Source organism: Siphateles boraxobius, unplaced genomic scaffold, assembly GCF_051911475.1.
Source record: "Siphateles boraxobius isolate OS27281-9 unplaced genomic scaffold, OSU_SipBor_1 12, whole genome shotgun sequence".
NCBI lineage: Eukaryota > Metazoa > Chordata > Actinopteri > Cypriniformes > Leuciscidae > Siphateles > Siphateles boraxobius.
Genome location: NW_027508722.1, coordinates 18,280,830 through 18,304,489, shown reverse-complemented (window position 1 = coordinate 18,304,489; position 23,660 = coordinate 18,280,830). Strand labels below are relative to the sequence as shown.

Below are 23,660 nucleotides of genomic sequence, written 5' to 3'. Positions count from 1 at the left end.
GATCATAGGAAAGTAAGACAATTATGCTACAGACATGACCTCAAGATATCTCCAAGCCATAAAATTTAATTATAATAATATTTTATGGTTTTTGAAACACAGTGGTGCAGGTTGGAGACATTATCAGTTGTAAACAACACGAACAACAGTGATTTTACAACATGAATTAACTTTGCGTTATTATGTTATTGACCTGTGAGTATTATGTCACTGACCCATGTACCGTTGAGCTTAGTACAAATTTCTCAATCCTTCTTTAATCTTATTACAATCGCAGGTTCGGGCCTTCAATGTGAGATAATTCCTCGACACTCACCTCAGCTGCCCAGGTTCTCTCCAGCTCTCTCTGGGAGTCAGCCTGTTTGTAGAACAGTGTCAGTGTCTCCCTGCATGTCGGGGAGGGTGAGCGTAGACTGGCACAGTCACGAACCGAGAAACGCAGTGTCACAAAGACCCGTGGAGCTGACTGGCAGTACAGGAAGGGTGTGGCTAGCCAGTTGTCTTGGAGACGGGGGTTCTGATTGACATTGCAGACTTCAAAGGTACGCATGAGTCTCCCCTTGTCATCTAACACGCTCACCTCATCCCACTGAGAGGAGGAACAATGTTAGAGAATAAAAATGAGCCTGAGGCATGAATACTGCACAACCACCATATTTTCATTCAACCGAAAATATATAACGGGATCCAGACGTCGCAGTTCCCTTTTGAATTTTTTTAATTACATTTTTATTTAAAAAATATTTTAAGAATATATTTATAGTGCTGTCAAATCGAGTAATCGTGGTGAATCAATTCTAAAATAAAAAGTGTTTATATAATAATAATTATTTAAATGCATACATATGTTTATATTGATTGCTATTTACATTTTTTTTAAGTACAATATGGTTCATAAGTCCATGTCAACATTTTAATTTATAACAAAATTTACTTTAAACCTAAAAACACCGAAAATAATAATAATAGTAAAAATAATATTTTATATATATATATATATATAAATAAAGTAAAGACACACACGCACACATATTTTAATATGGATTTAGAGTTTTGCTGTACTGTAAAATATGTAAATAGCAATGAAGATAAAATAAATACAATGTTAAGAGAACTGTTGCATATATGGGAATCTACAGCTCTGTGAAAAAAATTAAAGATGGATTTTTTGGTAAAATGACAGATTATATCAGAGAAATACCCTGCCCTTTCCTGCTTCTTCAGGTGATTTAAGCTGAAAATCCCAGACAAACCTCAAATCTCTCCAGAAATACAGAATACAGAAATCACAGACACACACCCTCACTGACTAACAAAAAGGCGGCGAACAACTGCCACGCTGAGAAAGAGCGAGACAGAGGATGAAGAAAATAAATCAAGTAGACAAGTGACTAAGAGGAGACGGAGAGAAACACAGCATCAAAAAACTTAACATGAAAGGACTGCTGGAGGAACGAAAACATTCGTTTAGGGAACTAAAAAGGAAACGAAAGAATAAAATGGGCTTGGACGTGGAGAAAAACAATGGGGTGGACAGCTTGAGAGAATGAGAAGATGAGCGAAGGAGAGAAAAAGAAAAAATCAGAAAAGCACAGATGGATAGATTAACAAAGATATGTATGCAGACCAAGTGACAGACAGAAAGAGAGAGAGAGAGAGAGAAACTGAGGTCTGGCAAGAGAAGCTGGGATAGGAAGTAGAGGACTGAGTTCAGTTCTTCTCAGTAGGTCACAGTCCCTGCGCTGCCCAGGGCCACAAATATATCACGGTCGAGCTGACAGCGAATACACACAGAAGAGGATGAAGGAATTGAGGATATGAAGTTTAAATATGCTTCATCTCCTGTGAAAGGCAGGAATAAAGCAAGAAGTACAAACTCACCACATAAACAATAAAAACATATAAAGGAAGAGGGCATCAATACACACACACACACACACACACACACACACACACACACACACACACACACACACACACACACACACACACACACACACACACACACACACACACACACACACACAAATCACCTCAGAATATTCTAAAGTGTGATCCGTCTGTTTCAGATACACATTAATTGCAGTTTCTGAGCTGATGCATGAATCTTACCCCAGTGTCAGGATACGTTGTCCAGCCTAGCTCAGCGGTGGACTCCGTAGTGTCCAGCAGCATAACTGAGAGTCAGGAAGACAGAGAAGTAAGGAGAGAGAAAAAAGACAGATGAACTGACAGCGACAGTTTATTAGATGATTTAACTAATAGCAGCGTCACCATAGAAATCAAAATTCACAAATACTTTTTTAATGGAATAATGGAGTATTGATAACAAATTATTTATCCGTGCACATCATTAATTCCCTCCCTCTTGCAGCGACATCTCTTCTCTTCTCTGAAGACATGGTCACTGACGGGACAACCTGTCACTCACATGAGATCACAAACAATAACAAACCACACCCGTCCAACGATCCAGTCAATTTCCAATTGACAAAATCAAGTCCCGTCCAACATTTTTTCCTGTCCGAGAAGCTGTTTCACTCATATATACAACAGTCACAATAAGAAAGAATTTCAATAGGAAACGCAACTTCAGTTTCATGCCAACTTTAACTAGTTTTGTGTAATTTAATATAAATATAAAACACTAATTTAATTTAACATTTAATTTAATATTCAACAATAATACTGATCTGCCTGCATTGACACCATTATATGAGAACTGAACTGAGCTGGATGATGACATCCCGGTTTTCTCCAGAACGGCTATATAAAGAACTAAATTAATAACTTTTTTACAAAAAAATGAAACATCACTGAACTCACTTAAGCTGGACTGTGACGCTATTCTCTTCTGGAAACAAACTTTGTTGCAATATTTTCCTGTTATCTCTTTAAAGCTGCTTTTAAACAATCTGTATTGTAAAAATCACTATATAAATAAATGTAAAAATAAATAAATAAATATATATATATATATATATATATATATATAAATTAATGTTATAAATGTTCATTACGTTTTATAAACATTAAAATATGAAAAACTTTGCTATATTTACCAAGTCATTACTGTCTGCAAAAAGGGTCCATTGTATTTAAATAAGAAAATTAGAAAATGCTGGGCAGTCTGGTTGAGGAACGACCACTCCCCAAGAAGACAAAGTACCTTTCTCGAAATGAACATTTGACTCTCTCTTGAGAAACTAGCATTCCTCGAGTCAATCACTCCCCCATGTTGTCTCTCTCTCACGCTGAGATCACCATATTCACCCAGAAATCTATATGGTTTAATGTGAATAATTATCATAGAGTATTATACATGTTTGGTATTATTTGAAATGTCTCAGAGAGACTGGTACAAATGTCTCATTCCCAAAGAAGTAAACCAAAAGGTAATAAAGTTCTTAAGAGTTTAGAGATAACTTGAACACAGAGGAGGGTGTGTCTTCCAGGCAAATGGCATTCTGCTCCCAAAAGGTGTAAACTCTGAATGCAAATTGCCATTGTTAGCAAATTTTTCCACGTGAAAGAAGTTTCTGTCTATATAAAGAAATGCAACAAGAGGCTCAGGGCGATTCTGTAACTCAGATCAGCCCATAATGTTGAAGGACCTCAAAGACTTCAGCACTATGTATTTTTCTAAATATCGGGTTTAGCCTACATCGGGGTTAGGACCAAAATTGATTAACACTGAAAAGATACATAGATAAATTAAGTGCCCCAAATAACTTAACTTTTCCGAATATTACCTTTCATGCAGTGTGTAATATAGCTGTTTGTCAATTTAAAATGTTTTAAAGATCAAAGTGCATAGCAAATAAAGTTATTGTCTCTTAAAAGAAAGAATCGATTTGACCCCCCTCCCTTCCCCCCGTCAAACACTGTAGTTGTAGCTGAGGTTTGGAAGAGTTTGGTTCATGTAGTCCACATGTCGAAAAGACATTGTTTTTAGCACTGCAAATCAACTTTGCATGCACTTCCAAAGGATGAGGACTCGTGTGAAAAAACAGACACCATCGTTCGTATCACTGTGTATCAAGCGCTGAGGAAGACTACGGAGCTGAAATTCAGATTTGGTAATAGGTGATTCATTTCCAACAACCTGTAAGCTGTTGACCAATCACAACAGACTGGGCCATCTGACCAATCAGAGCAGAGTAGGCTGACGGTAAGGATGTGTTTAGAGAGACTGAATCTTCAAAAGAGCCGTTTTCTGACTCTTTGAGAAATTAGGTGATGTGCAATGTATATTATGAGAAAATTAAAATTAAAATTAAAAAATTAAAAATTTAAATTTTTCAACCTTGGGTGCAGTGAAACCAACGCTATCTCACGACCAATTCGTATGAATTTGTACTAATTTGAATTTGAGTGATTAAAAGCTGGCTCATTTGTCTAAACCCACGTGATGGTTAGGTTTAGGGGTGGGGTAAGGGGGTAAGTCATTCATACGAATTGGGCAACTTGTAAAATATGTACGATTTAGCAAAAATCGTACTAATTCATACGAGTGAGGTCGTTAGAATTCGTACGTATTAGCCACCTTGTAAAATTCGTACGAATTGCCGTGAGATCGGGTTGGTGAAACCTATTTTAGGAGACCTCCAAAACAAAATTAGGAACCTTTAAAATAGCATCATAGGGGCCCTTTAAATAAATAATAGAAGCATTTTACCGGTGGTCTCAGACTTAGCTTTGTGCCAGCAGGAAAATACAAGACCATCACCAGGAATACGTTGCTAAAATGTGCATGACACTGGAATGCATCTGTCAACTTCCTATATGAAATATGAGCCACAGGGATAACTTATGTCAAAATTCGTAATACAGCAAAGGTTGATATGACAGGAATCGGGCATCTAAGCCGTCCTTTCACATAATCTCTTGCTTGCCCTGTAATTCATCTAATGAACTGTTTATCACCGACAGAGAGAGAGAGTGAAAAAAGGAATAAAAGAAACAAGTGAATTCTTATCTGGAATCAATTGTACCATTTACAAATGAATTATTTCTGAAACAGTACATGTTTATTTAATTCCACATATTTTCCAGATGAGGGGCTGCTGAGCTCTGGCTCCTCTGGGGCAGCGTGAAATGGGTCAAACCCTCGTGTAAAGAACCTAAAGTCTTAAATTGAACAAACAAAACTGAGCAAACCGAAAACAAGCGCAGTCATATAAAACACTTTCACAGAAGGCCTAAGCCTCACACACACACACACACACACAGCTGGCACATATACAGTACTGAGGATGAGAGTGTTTTTAATTCTGCCTCCCCCTCCCTCCTCTATCTGCCCTTAAAACCAAGAAACTGATATTATTCTGTGGCTTACACTAAATCCACTCCTCCATCTCTCTCTCTCTCTCTCCCGCTTGTGCGTAAACAGATTTTTTTTAGATTATGTTCACAGATGGGGACCCCACAAATCTTTCTGCCAATCTATCATTTCCCTCCTGTCTGTCGTTCTCTCTATTTGGTTCTTATCCATCGCTTCTCTTCCTCCTGATGGCTTGGAGCGTGCAGGGCAGGGATTTGGGATAGAAATACTGTTTTTTTTCTTGAGTACACAGTGAACATAAAAAAAGAGGGCACTTTAATATTTAACATTAATATTTTTAATATTTGTCCAGTACTTGGACAGCGTGAAACGGAAGTTGCGATAGTCTTATTTTCCCTATTGCGACGTACATCCGTAAACATTATTTTTTTTAAATGATGTGCGCGGATAAAAGATGTATAATAAATACTGCATTATTCCATAAAAAAAACAAGAATCGTCAATTTTGATTTCATGGTGACTTTAAAAATAATCACTATTATCATAAAGGTTTTATGTTAATTAACTATGCAAATTATTTTGGATTCTTCTGCTTTTTTAAAGTACTTTTTTTAAGTCTATATTTTTCCTGAATGCAATCTAAAACAGTTGAAATTCATGCTGATGTGACATGTTAATAGTTTAAGTGACTCTTGAACACTTAAAGAGTGGGTAAGCAGCATTCAGTACATTGCTCTCAGGCATTTCATGCATCCTTTCAAACTAATTGAATGAATGTTGCAGAACAATTTAATAATTTTAAATGACTAAGTTTGGTGTTTGTAATTAGTCAGTAGATTAGTGTCAAGTGAGAGGATAGCCAAAAGGAATCCCACTTAGTGTTACAATTGTCATAATGTTGTTCATAAAGATATTTAATCAGGGACAGCAGGGGGGGAAACAATGCTAAATGAAAATAATGAAATGTAACTCTCCATATAATTGTGCATAGTTAGGATAGCAAAATAAACCTAACTTTTAAAAGGGAGGAAAAGCTTTGGGCCAGTAAGATTTTGCAAAAAATTTATCATGGTTTCTACAAAAATATTAAGCAGAAAAACTGTTTTCAACATTGATAATAATAACACAAAAAAAAAATGCTTCTTGGGCACCAAATCAGCATATTAGAATGATTTCTGAAGGATCATGTGACACTGAAGACTGGAGTAATGATGCTTAAAATTCAGCTTCACATGAATAAATTACATTATTCCTGTGAATAAAATATATTAACATAGAAGTTTAAAAAAACTTTTTTATTTTTTCAATCTGTCTCTGGTAATATGGCCTCTACTTAAACAGTATTTGACCTGTTAATTCCATATATGTTATTAAGATGGTAAGTTTCTGCTGTGTTTTTTTACTACTTAGTCATGTTACTTTATTGTTGGCCAAATGGACTTCATGAATACATTTGACTAATTTATTTTAATTAACATTTAAGTCATGTTTATACAATAAACAGTTCTGACTTTGTTCGGTCACCATTCAATGTCCACTGAAAATCTAGGCCTTGAAGCTATGCTTTAAGTAGCACATGCAAACAGAATGCCTACACACATTTTTGTCAAGTGCTTTCTCACAAAAACATGCAGACAGACAGACGTATAAATGCACCATTAATCCTCAATCCCAAACAATAATTTCTGATGGTCTTGTTGTACATATCTTTTTCTTTCAAGAACGTACACACACACACACACACACACACACACACACACACACACACACACACACACACACACACACACACACACACACACACACACACACACACACACACACACACACACACACACACACACAATGATTTATAATAATTCTAATTCTCATATATCTGCCTTTATACATGCAAGTAAGGCACATGCAATGTGTTTGAACTGTATTTTAACATCTCTGAAATTAAATCATGCATACTGTGGATCGTTATGCGGAAATTTACCTTGAAATACTTTGTAAACATCACTGTTTGTTAGTTCATGTGGGGAGTGAATGTGATTCTTCAATTAGCAAATTCAACATGATCAAACCTGTTATAAACGTGTCGCAACTGAAATCAGAGTCCAACACAACTATGGCTTCTAAAGGTAATTTAAGGCTTTATTTATATCATTAACAGGTCCACAGTGCTAAAAGGATCTAAAACTGTTTCCAGAAACTCCAAATCATAATTTACAGATGGTCTCTCCATCTGTTAGAGTGGAATGAACAGAGGGATGATTCTGGGTCAGGGCTGTTACTGAAATTCACAGGGACGGGACAACATTTTTTATATGACCAATTGTAGTCTATAGGGTAAAACAGATTTAGTAAACATGGATAAATGGTTATCAACATGGTCGCTGAAAAGGACAAATGCATATGTTTCTTCATCTACAAGTAAGGATAAATCTTCATTAATGCCTTACATCAAAATGACTAAAAATAACGCTAATCGAAGAAAATACAGTAGTTTAAGTTTCTTCTCTCCAGGCCAACTCTGGAGAAGGTCAATGTGGAGCAGTGCAGCCAATCATTGACATATCTGTTGATTTCTTGAACGCAATGGCTAATCAGAGTTGATTAAGTTAGTCAATCCACTCATCATTAAAAACACTATAGTTTTTGTTCAATGCTGAATTACACGATATAGACACAATGTAAAGTGATTTATTGTGCAGTGTAGACAGCTTCATTGATTAACGGACACGTACGCGTGAGGCTTTCTGAAGCGAAGTGATGCGTTTTTGTAAGAAAAATATACATATTTATAACTTCAAAAACTATAATCACTGGCTTCCGGTAATGGCCGTACGCAAGTCTAGTTCCGGCGGAAGAGTAACCTTTGAAAGACCTTAATTTTTGGGTGAAATTACTGAACTAACTTAAAAATCCATTAAAAATTCCGTTAAAATTCTTGCAGTGGGCCACGGAAACTTACGTGTTTGGTTGTGTGGGCCACGAGTTGAAAAAGGTTGGGAACAATTGGACTACAGAAACTCAAATCTCAGTTAAGCTCAACGGCTCAAAAAGGGCACAAGTAAACCAATATCCTTCATAAAGATATCATAGCGGATGGATTCGACCTCATCACCGGAAGCAACCACATCCTCATATATCACATATGAAACACCTGCGATTCAACAACTACCTGCTAATGCACATTCATGTAAAGCAGCTTGTTAACTAGTTTGGGTGAATAAGGGCAAAACGCACAAAATATAGCACCTTTAAGTGATGGCAGAAATTAAGCTTTTCGAAACTATGAATCTATTGAACCAAATCCGTTGCAAAATTTCGAAGCGCTCAAAATTCCACACTCGTGACCCCGTGCTTGTTAGAACATTGTATATGGAAACTCAAGCCCAAACATGCATAAAACACCTTTTTACAAACCAATTACAAATGTTTTATTGAAGGTGTAATCTATTACAGTAAAATTAATAAATCTTTTAGTAATTCTTTTTTTTGAGAGATTGCTTGATCAGAACAATAAGAGAACTTTTAACAACAACTCATCCTTTTTACTATTCAAATGTGTCATCAAATGTCTACAAATTTATAAAATTGATCTGAGATCAGGTAAAAACCGTACAGACGCTTGTTCATGGGTTCATAGAAATGATTTGCCTCTAACGGCAAATCATTGAAATTAACGAAACATTCGAAATCATAAGACTTTGGCAGTTTAACACACTTAAGTACAGTAACTAATTACATTTACTCAAATACTTTACACCATTGATTTCTTCTAATTATATTCAGAGAAGTGAAACTTTTTACACACAATGCCAGATGTTTTCATTTGATTTTAACCAAATAATTATATTTATTTAAGGAGATTCACATGTGCCATTCAAAGGTATAGCGATATTTCCATGTTTTTCCAAAAAAATTATTGATGAAATATATTGAGAATGACACAGAGCAGTGGCTTCAACAAGATTAACTCTGCTCACAGTTTTAGTCTGTTATTTACTAATCCGTTTAATTTCAGTTTAAAATGGTTTCATCCAGGGTTTCCCCCCATTTGACTTGTTCCGAGTTCCCAAACTATAATTAAAAGTGTATGACCCGAACTCCTAAATAGATTCTCAGGTAGCCCGTCCCGTAACCCTGAGCGTGGACATGTATGAAGTGCCGGGCTGCACTCAGTGGGTCCATTGTGATGCAGAGAGATGGGGCTGTTTGCACACTGATGGAAGCAAAAACTGCTGTGTGGGCCAAACCAAGTATGTAAGTGCTAGAGTAATGCACTCCACTGGCATATCATTCTCATTCCTGTGTTGCACACACACACTGTCCCCTTCACTCTGTCTCTCTGTCCCCCTCTTTTTGTGTTTATTATTAAACAGGAAAGTGACAGAAGGGCCTGTCAGAGTTTAAACACAGAGATACATTTAGTTACATTATTGATGTGTGAGAGAGGAAGAGAGAGACAATGTTTGTTTAAAAAACTGAGACACACAGGAGCACCTGAAAGAAAGACATGCAGCAAGTGACAGAAACATAATGACAGACGGTGTGTGTGTGAGAGGGTAAAGAGATAAGTTGCAGTGATTTTTGACCTATAGAGGATACCAGGCGCGACCCCCCTCTCCCTCCTCTTCCAAATTCGTAAATCATCTTATTTGCATATATTTATACAAGAGCCATTTGTATAATTGGTTATATGATTGGTTGAACTGTGTTCCTAAGGCAAGTTGATTTTTTTTTTTTTCATATGTTGGGGTTAGAAATAATTTATTGATTACAATTAATGTTGGCCAAAACATTATATTTTTCTTTATACAACATTAATTTCAGGCCCTTGAATTTTCATTAGTGGTGGGGATTTTCACGCTCTCTGCAGGTTAAACCATTATGCCAGTAGGTCACTGGTTTTATGAGTGAGTCATTGAATCAATCACGCAACCGATTTGTTTCGAAATTACATTTTTATTCAGGGTTCAAACACCGCTACTGGGTTTTGTTCTGAGATGCACAATGGTCAAAAACACTTTTGGAAAGGGTGAAAATAGACAAAGTAATTGGCGATTTTAAATGTATATTTATATTCTTTCTTTCTATTTATATGTTTGTTTGTTTGTTTGAACTGTTTTACAGTTTAAAATAGCCTGGAAAGCCAGTTTAATCGTCTGTTTAATGGCTGGTTGTCTTTGTGACAACTTACCCCATATAGTTTGATATGTATATAAACCAAACCTAAGAACTATCAATTGGAGTAAAGAGTTTTCGAGTATTAGAATAACTTGAGTCTATCGTAACATGCTGTTCAGCAGACATATAATATATAAACAGTCCTTTATTATCATTGGCTTTGTGTGCTGTGTTTTAACATGATGTGTGGGTGTCCTGCATTAGCAGTGGTGGGTCTCTGCGAGTTGTTCACTTGAGTGCTCATGCTTGCTCTCACTCTGGGATATGTGGTTGCTTATGAAAGGGTAATGCTTTCTGTCCTTTTATAGGGCAAGAGTATGCGTGTATTTGGCTTTCTTGGTTCTCAGAAGTGTTAACGCGCTGTGCCAGTTCATGCTTGATTAGTCAGTCTCACTCAAGACAACTCTCTACAATGTTAATCCTGCTGTCGTAGTGAGGTGTGAGTGTTTTATTCCAACACTTTTCTAGGATATAGCCTCTCATACACAAATGCGCACATGCAGCAAGAGTTTAGCTCATAGGTGTGATCAAATGCAAGCAAAATGTATTTGTTGCTCTTAAAACACAGCAAAGGTTTCTTCAACTATAAGCAGTTTTATGGCTGATTTTTATTTAAACAAACAGATTTCCCTTTATTTTTTTTATATGAAGGTCACATGAAAGGGTTAGTTCACCCAACAAAAAAAAAAAAATTCTGTCATCATTTACTCACCCTCATGTCATTACATCCAAACCCGTAAGACTTTCATTCATCTTCGGAACACAATGAAAATATTTTGTAATGAAATCTGAGCGATTTCTGTCCATCCATTGACAGCAATGCAATTAGTACTTTGACACTTCAAAAAGCTCATAAGGAGATTGTAAAACTAATCCATATGATTTGAGCGGTTTAGTCCAAATTTTCTGAAGAGACACGATCGCTATATATGATGAACAGATTGAGTTTAAGCTTTTATTCACATATAAACATTCATCAACTCACACATCAGTTATGATAAACGGAAGCTCAAGAATGTTCGCTTGACATGCAAGAATAAATGAGGTTCATTCTCGTGCGTTACGCAGCACGTTTGAGGTTCCGCAAAAATCAAGGTTTGCATGTTTAGTTGAGCTTCTGTTTATGTTTTCTGATTAATGTCTATACGTTAATACATGCCTAAATTCAATCTGTTCATCAAATAAAGTGATCGTGTCTCTTCAGAAAATTTGGACTAAACCGTTCGATTCATATAGATTCGTTTTACGTTCTCATTGTGAACTTTTTGAAGCGTCAAAGGAGTAGTTGCGTAGCTGTCAATGGAGGGACAGAAATCTCTCAGGTTTCATTCCTTGTTTGTGTTTCGAAGATGAATAAAAAGTTCAGTTTTCGCAGGACAAAAAGGCGTTCTCTGTGTGGACGGAAGGCCAAAACGGAGAGAAAAACACTAAACGAATCGAAAATGTATTAGTGTAGACAAGGCCTGTATGTCCACAAGAGCCAGTAGTTAAAGAAACACTTTGAAACACATACTTAGTCGATCGATATATATATATATATATATATATATATATATATATTTAAACACATGTACTTCAACTCTTTTAAAACTTTAACATCTTTAAAATACGTTCAGCACACTCATGAATCCAAATGGGCATGACAGTGGCAATGTGACAATGCATCCAAAGTGTTCTTTTGGTTGCAATGATGTGTGTTTCATACATATCCGTGTCAGGTTCTCATTAATTTACTCCAGATGTCTCTGTGTACAGACAGCCACCCCAGGACAAATGCAGTCACTCCCTCATTACCACCAAACCACAGAGAGAGATGGTAAGAGCGAGACAGGGATTAGCACACTTCCAGATTTAAACTCACTCACGTCAGTGAATGTTATCAAAACTCCACATTTCGGGTTTATCTTGAATTGAAGCTTTTATATGGTCTGCCTCTCTCCACAAAACGCTGCTTATGACTCACTAGAACACTGGCAGAACCCTTCTTCTCATATAGCCTGCAGCTCTGAACCTGGACAGCTCTCATTTGGCCCAAGAGGCGCGCTGTATTTTTCTGCTTGATCTCATCAATGGCCTGACCTGTGCACACACCAATTCACAAGGGAAGCGTGAAGTGCTTTATTCTTTTCGCTTTTGTATCCTGCCTTTATTTAGCCACGTTAGAGTTGAGCACAACACGCATTTCATGCTGTGTCCTAAAAATCTTCCCTTTGCAGCGATTGAGGCCAAATGTTGGAACGTACCGTAATAAACAGCCCATGATGTTCTGCCATCTTTGCTCTTAGCGGGCTGACTTTTCGGAAGTACAATAGGCTTCTTATGTGATTGTTGTGCATCCAGCATGTTACTGCCATGGGGCGACCGTTTAAGACCACAATTTTGCTACATAGACTACACTGTAATGTTCTGTCAGGTGCAAAAAAATGGGCTTTATATTGAAACAATGAAAATAAGTGGTTTTAGAGTCAGATCAGGTGAAAAAATTGTGTTAAAGTAACAACTGCACAAAATATTTTGGGACTTTATTCAACAGTATAATGAAAGAGAGACAGGAAGTGATTGGGGAGGAGAGAAGAACAGGACAGGGAAAGGATCACAAGGTCGCCGGAAATGCTGTTGCACCATATGTCGAAGCACTGACCAGAAGATTATGGCTTCTACAATCAAGACTTTGTTTCTGGTTATTGTGACGTTTTTTGTAAAATCTCATCATCTTCAAGTCATAACTGAGACTTTAAATCTCACAATGTGATATTTTATATTTCACAATTGATCCATTATTTCTCATAATTGTGACAATATTTCATGACTATAATTTTATATCTCACAATGTGATTTTATATCTATTGTGTGACTTTATTTCTCATAATTTCACAATTATATATTCTCATGATATATTTCACAATTGCAATTTCAATCTCACCGAGTGATTTTATATTGCAACTTTATTTTTCACAGTTGCAACATTATTTCTTAATTGTGATATATTTCACACATGCAATTTATATCTCACAATGTGATTGTTTATTCTCATAATTGCAAATTTATTCCTAACATTACAACCTTATATTACACGATTGCAATTTATATCTCAATGGGATTTTATATTTTATATACTGTGACTTTATTTCTCATAAATGTGTCTTCATAATGTATCTTACAATTGGGGCTTTATTTCTCATAATTGGAACTTCTCACAATTTCAACTTTTAATTTCACATTTGCAACAGTATGTCTTATTTGTCATTTATTTGTATTTTATTTGATATGTTTATATCTCGCAATGTTTTTTTGTTTTTTTTACATTCTTTTACATTTAAATTGTGATTTTATATCTTGCAATTAAGACTTCATACATTATCTTTATATTACAGGCTTGCAAATGAGAGTGTATTGCAAAAACAACAACATTTAATCAGTATATTTAGTAATCAAATTGCTTTAAGGTGTGAGCGACCGAAGCTGGCTAGGGGAAGCTATGGTACTGCAGCTGAAGATGGAGCAGAGCAGGGTCATAAATTTTGCCCTGGGGCAACAGTTTGAGCTTGGATGGGTACAGACCTGAGAGCTCAGCTGCGTGACTCAATATACCGACAGCAGGACACCTCATGAGGAGGTCATGTACACACACACAAATATACTGTATATCCAACCTGAGAAGAACTGGACATGAAACAGGGCTAGCAATAAGGGGGGGGGGACCAAGCTGTGCTGCCTGAGGGACCTTCTCATGGCCCTGTGTGAGACATGACATGAAACTTTGCTCTTCTCCACTCTCACTGCACCTCTCCATCCTCCTCCACATCTCCCTCTTTTCACAGGGGCGTGGGTGTAAAAGCTGCTTTTACCAGAATGTGAGGCTTTTAAACCGTTCTGTTTCTCTCCGTGAGGAACACCCTGCTGTGTGCATTTACACTCAGCCCTGTCTGCACTCACAATCTCCTTTTCAACACAACACCTCTGAAGAGTCAAGCGGAGGCTAATTACCACTAAAGGACAGCACAGTCAATTTTACAACCAGACCTCAGGGATTGACCCTATGGCACTGTCTTCAGTCCAGACTGACAAGATTGCAGTAGGGATAAACTCTCTCGCACGCGCTGAGCTAGATTGTGTTCTGATAAAAGTTTTGACTGCTCTATTTTGAATTTTCAGTAAATATTCAAAATGAACTTGAAAAGCAAAACTACATGGATATATTAAAACTTGTGGTCAGAAAATAAATCAAATTTAGTAAAGTTACATAACAAAAATGCCAGTTTGCTAAGCATATATTCTTAAAAAAATAAATATATTTTATTAAGAAAATATACTGTTTTAAGGATTTTTTTTGTGTGCAATTTTCTGCAAGTTTTTTTTTTAAACGGGTCTCCTAAGCTCACCTAGGCTGCATTCATTTGATCAAAAATAAAGTCAAATATTATTGAGAAATATTAAAATATTATTACAATTTAAAATAATTCTTTTCTATTTTAATATATGATGGCAAATCAGAATTACCCTAGCATTTATTGTCATGATCCTTCAGGAATCATTTTAATATGCTGATTTGGTGCTCAGGAAACATACTATCAATGTTGAAAATTGAAAGTTAAAAGGAACGGCATTTAAAATCTTTTGTAACCTTATAAAAGTACTGTCACTTTTGATCAATTTAATGCATGCTTGTGGAATAAAAGTCTCAATTTCTTTCAAACAAACTAAACAAACTAACAAAAAATCTTTCTGACCCCAAACTTTTAAACGGTAGGGTAGGATCATTTGTTGTCTAGCAGGGATTCTTTTTGCATTCAGTAATTTTGAAAAATTATGGACGCTTGCTTCTGACACAGAATAAAAAATAAAAAAAGTAGGCTAATTGCGACTTTTTATCTCGCAATTTTTTCTCAGAATTGCGTGGTATAAACTTGCAATTGCGAGTTATAAAGTCAAAATTGTGTGATATACAGATATAACCTTATAACTCGCAATTCTGACATTATAACACTTTGCGAGTTATAAAGTCAGAATTTTGAGATATAAACTCGCAATTGCGCGAAAAAAAAGTCAGAATTGCTAGTTTATATCTCGCAATTCTGGAAACAATGTCAGAATTGTGAGAATAAAAAGTCGCAATTATCTTTTAAATGGTTTTATTCCGTGGCGGAAACAAGCTTACATAAAACTACATTTGAAATCATATGACTGAAAGACTTGGTAGCAGGTTACCTTATGGGGGCCTTATAAAACAACAATTTTAAGATCACATGACCAGCTAAATACTACCCGGTTTATCTTGGTACCCCCTTGTTACCTGACACTTATGCTTACAAAATAAATTAATGATTGCTGACAACAAACAGCCTTCCAATGGCATCAGTAACTGATAACTGCTGTTGATGTTGCATTCACACCATCAGAGAGTCAATATATGTATTGGCCAGTGACTTAATTATTATTATATATTTTTTTAATTACAAAAGATTAAATATATATATTTACAGCGCCTGTGTCTGATGTGATTATTGTCGCTAGTAGACCAACAAAAGCCTTCGGGAGATCTTGAAGGCAGGGGACTCTATGTGAATAGACAGGAAGCATCTATGTGAATGGCTGCAGAGTTAATTAAAGGTGATGAAGGGTACAGGCCTTTGCTCTAGGACAGCATGTACAACTGCATTAGTTCAGAGTTATGGGCCTTAGGGAATGGCTGTGGACTAGTTAAATGTGATGAAAGGTATAGCATTTTGCTATAGGAGTGCAGGTAAAGACACACACACACACACACACACACACTTGAACATTTGTAGTGAATAAGATTTTTAAATCCTTTTGGAAGATATGTCTTTTATATAATGCTTTTTAATGGAAGATAATGCTTTTAATCAAAGCAATAATTTGATATATATATATTATGAAATGTATTGCAATTTAAAACAAGTAGTTTTCAATAAATTCCACATGATCCTTCAGAAATCATTCTAATATGCTGAAGAAACATTTATTATCAGTGTTGAACATTATACATAAAATGTTCATCACCTGGCTGAATAAAGGTGTTATTTATTTATTATTTATTTACCTTCCTAGTTCATACGTACCATTACTGGCACCTTATTTAAAGTCTTATTTTTATCATTTATTATTTCTTTTCTTTTTTGTCACTGCTTTTTTGTGTGCGTGCAGTGCACTGAACAATTGGTAACAGTGATTATGCAATTGAGAATCAACCTGACTATAAGGGGTGTGTGTGTGGGGGGGGGGGGGGGGCTGTCCCACTAAAAGACTATATAGTACTCTGCAGGGTAGTCTACCAATTGAACCTGGGAGAAAAGGGGCTCATCCTAATCACCAAAAGTACCGGGACAACGTGATTTTAGCAATGTTCCTTGGTTTCATCAGAAAAACAATTTGACCGTCAGATCAGGTTGAAATAGTTCCTTTGACTTTTTTTTATACAATGCATACAGTCTCATATAGTTTTTAATGTGAGCAGAGATGCAAAGCACAATAACAGATTCAGATAAGTTAGAAAAAAAAAAACAGTAAATAAGCTTCTGTGAAAAAGCATGTTCATAACAGACTCTGGCATTCCAAATACCTTACACGCACACACACACACACAAACACACACACACACACACACACACACACGCACACACACACACACAAAATGAGTCACTGAGAGCTTTTTCACAAGAGCTCACTATGAGATGCCAACTTCATCAATCCATCTATTTAAACAGCTCATGTCTGCAACGCATTGACTGAAAACACCATTTAGCCAATAGAAAAATGAGACGGAGAGAAAGAAAGAAAAAGAGATATACAGTGAAGTGAATCGAGTGAGTGGGTGTCTGTATTATCACAGGGTTGAACGGGCTGGGGAAAGGGAGAGCTTATAACAGTTATAATATCAGAAAAAAAGGGGGCAGAGAGTTGAGAAGGGGGGTTGCATGGGTCAGAGAGAGACAAAGGTTACACAACAAATTATTCACCCCTCCGCTGGCTCTATTCTCCACCCTTTTGTTAAGCATAAACGCAGCTTGGCAGGATCCACAGAGAGCTCTTCAATTCACAGTAACTCATAAACAGCTACTCATTATACAGTACAAGGGTCTGTTCAGATATTCAGCCTCAGACTGACACTAACACCACAGCACCACAGCGATCACATGAGCAGATGTTAATGAAAGTCAACTGTTACAACCGCAAACAGACCGACAAACTCATTCTGAGACTCGTACACATGTTGACACACACTCTGAACCGGACCGGACAGTAGGAGCCCCCAAAACGCACACACACATGGGTGTCTGAGAGCACCAGGGGGAGCAAAGGAAGTTTCATACCTTCTTCAGCTGAACTGTGCTGGACCACTAGAGAGACAGACAGAAAGATCCTCCACATTTCCATCAGAGCAACACACAAGAAGAGTCCAGAGAGGAAGAACACGGGAGAGGGAGACAGGAGAGAGAGAGAGGGAGAGAGAGAGAGAGAGAGAGAGAGAGAGAGAGAGAAGGGAGGAGGAGTCTGTCTACTCGTTTTATCTTAGATTAAAGAGAGGAGAGAAAGAGCAGGGGTGGGGGAGCAGGGAGGAGTATTTATGTATGATGATGATTATGACTGAGAAGTCACTGAGCAAAGAACAAGGAAAGAGAGAGAGAGATGAAGGGACCGGTAAACTGACTTTAGCTACTCACTGTGATGGAAAGCCTAAAACGAGTTGGGCTAGTTCGCAGAAAAAGTGTCTAGACACGCAGGAGACAGACGCTTTCACAGTCACATTTGATGAAGGCTCTGGTTTGGCATGCAGATCGGGCACGCCGAGCCAGATTGGAAATATGCATCACTCAGTAAAAGAAGCTTGGAAACCTGCCTGTGTGTTTTCTTTCCTTCTCTTCTTTCAACTGCTGCATTTTTCCCTGGGAAAAAAAATACATATTTTTAATATTTTCTTTTGGCCTTGGTCACTTCTCATTTTCCTTACACACACACACACACACACACACACACACACACACACACACACACACACACACACACACACACACACACACACACACACACACACTTACTTGTATTCAACTACTGTTGTATAATTATCTCTTTGAAAACAGCGCCCTCTGGTGGACACATAGTGACTGCAGAAGATATTGGTGGTGTACACACTATCTATGGAAGTTTGCTTTGGTAAATCATAATTATGGCATAAAAAGTCACAATTATGACATAAAATATTATGTATACGACATGCTAAGACATACTAAGTCATATGACAAAAAATGCATAAAAATACAGGCTATAGCCTAAGAATAATAATGATAAAAAGTAAAAAAATAAGCTGCTAATCCAATTTCGACTTTTTAATTTTAATTTCCAGCTTTTCTTCTCATAAATATAACTTTTTAATGACAATTTTGATTTACAAAAGCACATTTTTTTCTATATAGCTAAAATGGGGTTTCATAACATCCTATTGTGAAATACAGATACAGAAATACAGCCACCTCCCTTTCCGACAGTCATTCCGCTGTTCATCTTCGCCACTATCTTCTCTTTTTTATTATAATTTACCACTATTTTATCCAATTCCGTAGTGGGGAGTCGTGACTGCAGTTAGCTTGAAGCTCGAGTCTCGGGCGCGAGCTTGTCCTTCAATGAAATCCAAATTGGTTCACCTTCCAAGGACTGGATGAGCAGGCGAAGTGAAATTAAATTAAATTAAATTAAATATGACAACATCACATCGGACGTGCACAAAATAACACCAGTGAGAACAAAACCACATATTCAAGATTTTAAATTTTTAAGTCTAATTAAAGTTAGGCTACTACACTGTAACTAAACTTGGCCCACTAGCGGTTAACTGCATACATTTTGAGGAAGAACATTGTTGGTTGTTCTTCGGCTCTTGTGACTGCGGATAGGCTCTTTAAAAAATTATTACATAGACAATATATGTGACCCTGGATCACAAAACCAGTCTTAAGTAGCAAGGGTATATTTGTGGGAATAGCCAACAATACATTGTATGGGTCAAAATTATCAATTTTTCTTTTATGCCAAAAATCATTAGGATATTAAGTAAAGATCATGTTCCATGAAGATATTTTGTAAATTTCCTACCGTAAATGTATAAAAGATTTATTTTTGTGAGTGAATGCAGCACAATCGCAAACATAAATGGACAACTTTAAAGGCAATTTTCTCAATGTTTCGATTTTTCTGCACCCTCAGATTCCAGATTTTCAAATAGTTGTATCTCGGCCAAATATTGTCCTATCCTAACAAACCATACATCAATGGAAAGCTTATTTATTCAGCTTTCATGTGATGTATAAATCTCAATTTTAAAAAAAAATGATCCATAAGACTGATTTTGTCATCCAGGGTCACATATTTCCTTGAAAATAATATCCAGCACAGGACTACAACCATTTCTTCACAACTCTGTTCGAGAGCTACATATGAAATTAAATCTGCTCAATAAAATAATTAACTTACATTAATTGACTTACATTATTACATGAGTAATAAAAACGCCATTTCCGCGTCGCTTTTACAAAATTTAATCCCTCAGTTCCCGCCACCTCCAACAAGCCAAGCCAATGTTGATTCTCGTTTTATTACGAGCTCTGTGGCATTCTCTTTTTGCCAGCAGACTCTCCTCAGTTCGGCATTTTTTTTAAACCTGTGATTCAACAAAGTTTTGAGATTTTACGTGCTTCATGTCAGCCTTTCTGGCTCGTTGTGACAACTAACCCATGCCACTCCTAGTCACTCAACATCCAGGGTTGCTCAAATCCAGCCTTGGGCCACCAGGCGACTGTCCTGCAGTTTGCCTCAAACCTTGTTCAGGTGTGTTCGCTCACCTGGCTGGCGCCGAGGTGAATGACTATGAAGGTATATTTGATGCAAATTAACATGATCAGGCGTTCAGCCTGTGACAGTGAAATTTTTAGTTGTAGAGAATAGACACACACATGTGTATCAGTAAATTTGAAGTCACAAAGAGAAATTTTTTAAGAGTTGCAAACTTGTAGACTTTTTTTCTCTTCCACAAACACAACACAAGTTACACCTTCTCAAATTCTTCATTGCAGGTGGACAAACCTTATTCTACAAATCACATTAAGAAACTCGTATGCTCACATTTTTGCTAAGTTCCTGCAGTGAATATCGTGCAAAACACTTACATACCTGCATCAAAAAAATTTCTGAGAAATTTTGCTCATCAGCAAATCAGTATGTAAATTCATCCAATGAGAGTTGCACACTTGTCGAATATTTTCTCACAAATATATTGTATATTTTTCTATTGCACAAACATAAGTACATAACTACAACTGCTTGAATCTGCTGCTATACGAATCTCAAACACTGTTTTTCGCTCTCAAGTGACCATAGATATATATGTCAAGTGACAAGTTTCGCGCGCTCTCCCTTTTGCACCATTGGGATTGATCTATGTGAAATGTGGAGCAAAAGTGATTTGTGGATCTGTTGAGGCAGTGGCCGGTGTTGTGCCGAATTTTGACCCCCGCCAAATTATTACCCCCCTAGCAGGTTTAGGATTAGTTGTGGGGGAGGGGTCAGGATTAGGGGTGGGGTTAGGATTAGGCAATCAGGTACTGACTTCAACGAGGGGAGTAATAATTTGGCAGGGGGCCGAAATTCGGCACAACACATGCATTCATCATTCTAATACTGATTTGCTGCTCAAGAAACATTTATGATTATGATCACAGTTGAAAATAGTTGTGCTGCTTAATGAAGTGTGGAAATCACTATGGAGCATATGTTTTCAGGATTGTTGATACGATTGTTGATATATGAATAGCAAGTACAAAAGAACAAAATGTATTTAAAATTATAATGTTTTTGTAACATTATAAGTGTCTTTGCTGTCATTTGTGATCAATTTAAGGCATCCTTGACCTTGCCTGCTATAAAAGTATTTTTTTAAATCATAGTGATTCCAAACTTTTGCCATGCAAATCTCAAGTGATGAAAATGATGAGAAATGTCATGTTTTAACATCGATCCAACACAGTTTAAAGGTTTCATTTTTCAAGAGTTCAAGTCAGAAGTGCCTCTAATTGAAGGCCAATTAAGAACACACATGTTTATAGAACTTTATGAATTTTAAAACATGTTGAATGAGTGTTTGTTGTGCAACAAAATAGATTATGCATTTGTATGATCATCATTGTGTATCATCCAGGCTCACAGTGCAACACATAAGGTCAAAGAAAGAACATGACAAAGAGAAACATTAGTGTAGGGTGCAAAATGTTTATTAGGACACTGATATGGTTGTGGAGTTATTTCCCAGAGATTATTGCCAGAGATGACACAGTTTTAAAGCTTCATAAGTTAAGGTATCAGAAGAGCTTATAAATAAATTAAATTGTATATGGTTCATGTATTTAGGAATATTCTATATCTGCTCTTCTGTTGGAAATAAGTGTCGCTGTAATCATTCAGGTTTTCTGGAATTTTTGGTTTTACAGTAAAAGTGGAACCTTAAACCTTGTGATAATTTTTATTGCAGTGACATTTAACAAATGACAACAAAAGACCGTTTTAAAGCATTGCAATGTACAAAGGAAGAGCACGAAGTGAATGCCTGCAATCATTCAGTCATTAACGAATGCAAATAACAAGCAAACTAATAAAAACATGATGAACTTTATGAAATCATTCACAATTTTATTTTAAGTTCGAGCTTAAACTATATTTACCTTTTTTGAAATAATCCATTAAACCTGCTGAGAAACGAGGACCGTAAACTAAAATGAGCAGTTCCACGAGCATGCCCGGGACACTCATGAATATTCAAGTAGGCTCCGCCCACTGTTTCTACAGATGCACAACACACTTTTGCTCCACATTTCATATAGATCAGTGGGTGCAAAAGGGAGAGCGCGCGAAACTTGTCACTGGAAAGCCAAACTTGTGTTTGTGTGACACAGAAACATGTAACTTGTGTTTGTGCTAGGAAAATATACAAGATATTTGTGAGAAAATATTCTACAAGTGTGCAACTCTCATTGGATGAATTAGCCTACTGATTTGTGGATGAGCAAAATTTCTCCGTGACTTCACATTTTTTGATGCGGGTGTGTAAATGCGTTTTGCCATATTCACTGCAGCAACTGTAGCAAAAATGTGAGCATAGGAGTTTCTTAATTAAAGGTGCTCTAAGCGATGTCGGGTAACGTCACTTCTTTTTGACGTTTAAAGTATTGTCAAACAAAGCGGAGGCTAGCTAGACCCTCCCTCCTCCTCATCCGCACACTAACCCCCCAAACCCCAACCACCAAATCCTTCTTGTCGGTTATTGGCTGGAACACTGTAATGTTTCGTGGTGCGGTAAGCCCAGTTTGTTTTTGTTGCTGTTTGTGGAGCCTGGGGTGTCTGCAGAGACCGTGTTTTTTTTACAGTGTGTTCAGGGGACCGGCAGCTAGCGGATAGTGAGACAGAGCCGGCCCGAGCCTTTTGGGGGCCCTAAGCAGAATTTGATTGGGGCCCCCTCCCACTACGCGTAGTCACTTGTGCTTGACGATTATTTACGCAAATACCACGCAATAATGATACATTATAAATTAATACAGTGAGGTTATGTCTTATTAATACAAAATAAATACTTAATAAAAAATAGATGCCTACTTAAATAAAAAAGTTTTAACTTTTACTTTACTCTTTTACTAACTCTCTGAAACTTCTTAAAACAAACTGTCTCAAAACATCATATAAATTATTTGCTAAAATAATGACAAAACTGAGAAATCAGAAACATAATAAAAGCAAGGGTTCAACAATGACAATTATTGTTGAAAACTGTAAAAATATTATTATTTCTCAACTGTCTCAATACAGTGTAACTGTCCTCAAAATCTTTTTTTTTTTTTTGGATTATTATTGTAACAGACTTTGTTGGATTGTACATGACAGAATCCAACAAAGCCTGTTACTATAATACCGGTAATGATGTACTGGCGATCGTTGTATAATGTGTGTATGCAATGTATTTTCCCCCTCGGGGCTTGCCGTAGATAGGAATGGGTCAATTGCTGCACAAAACACACCGTAAATAATCATGCAAAAATACTTTTATCTTGCTCTTTTTGTCCCCTCCTCTGTCATTTTTGTCTTTCTATTTTCGGCACCAGAGGGATACGTCCTTTTTGTGACATGGCTTAACATTACCGTG

At 36.7% G+C, this 23,660-nt stretch overlaps 1 protein-coding gene across 1 annotated transcript in view; it reads right to left on the bottom strand.

Annotated features, from left to right (window-relative positions):
• ephb6 (eph receptor B6) overlaps nucleotides 1-17,938 on the bottom strand; it is a 52,434-nt gene extending 34,496 nt beyond the window's left edge. Inside the window, exons 1-3 of the mRNA XM_077209801.1 lie at nucleotides 17,794-17,938; nucleotides 2,113-2,177; nucleotides 317-589 (exon numbers count right to left, since the gene is read on the bottom strand). Coding sequence (XP_077065916.1) covers nucleotides 317-589; nucleotides 2,113-2,177; nucleotides 17,794-17,857 — 402 coding nt within the window. The 5' untranslated portion in view covers nucleotides 17,858-17,938. The remainder of the gene's footprint in view (nucleotides 1-316; nucleotides 590-2,112; nucleotides 2,178-17,793) is intronic.
• Between the last annotated feature and the right edge of the window lie 5,722 nt (nucleotides 17,939-23,660).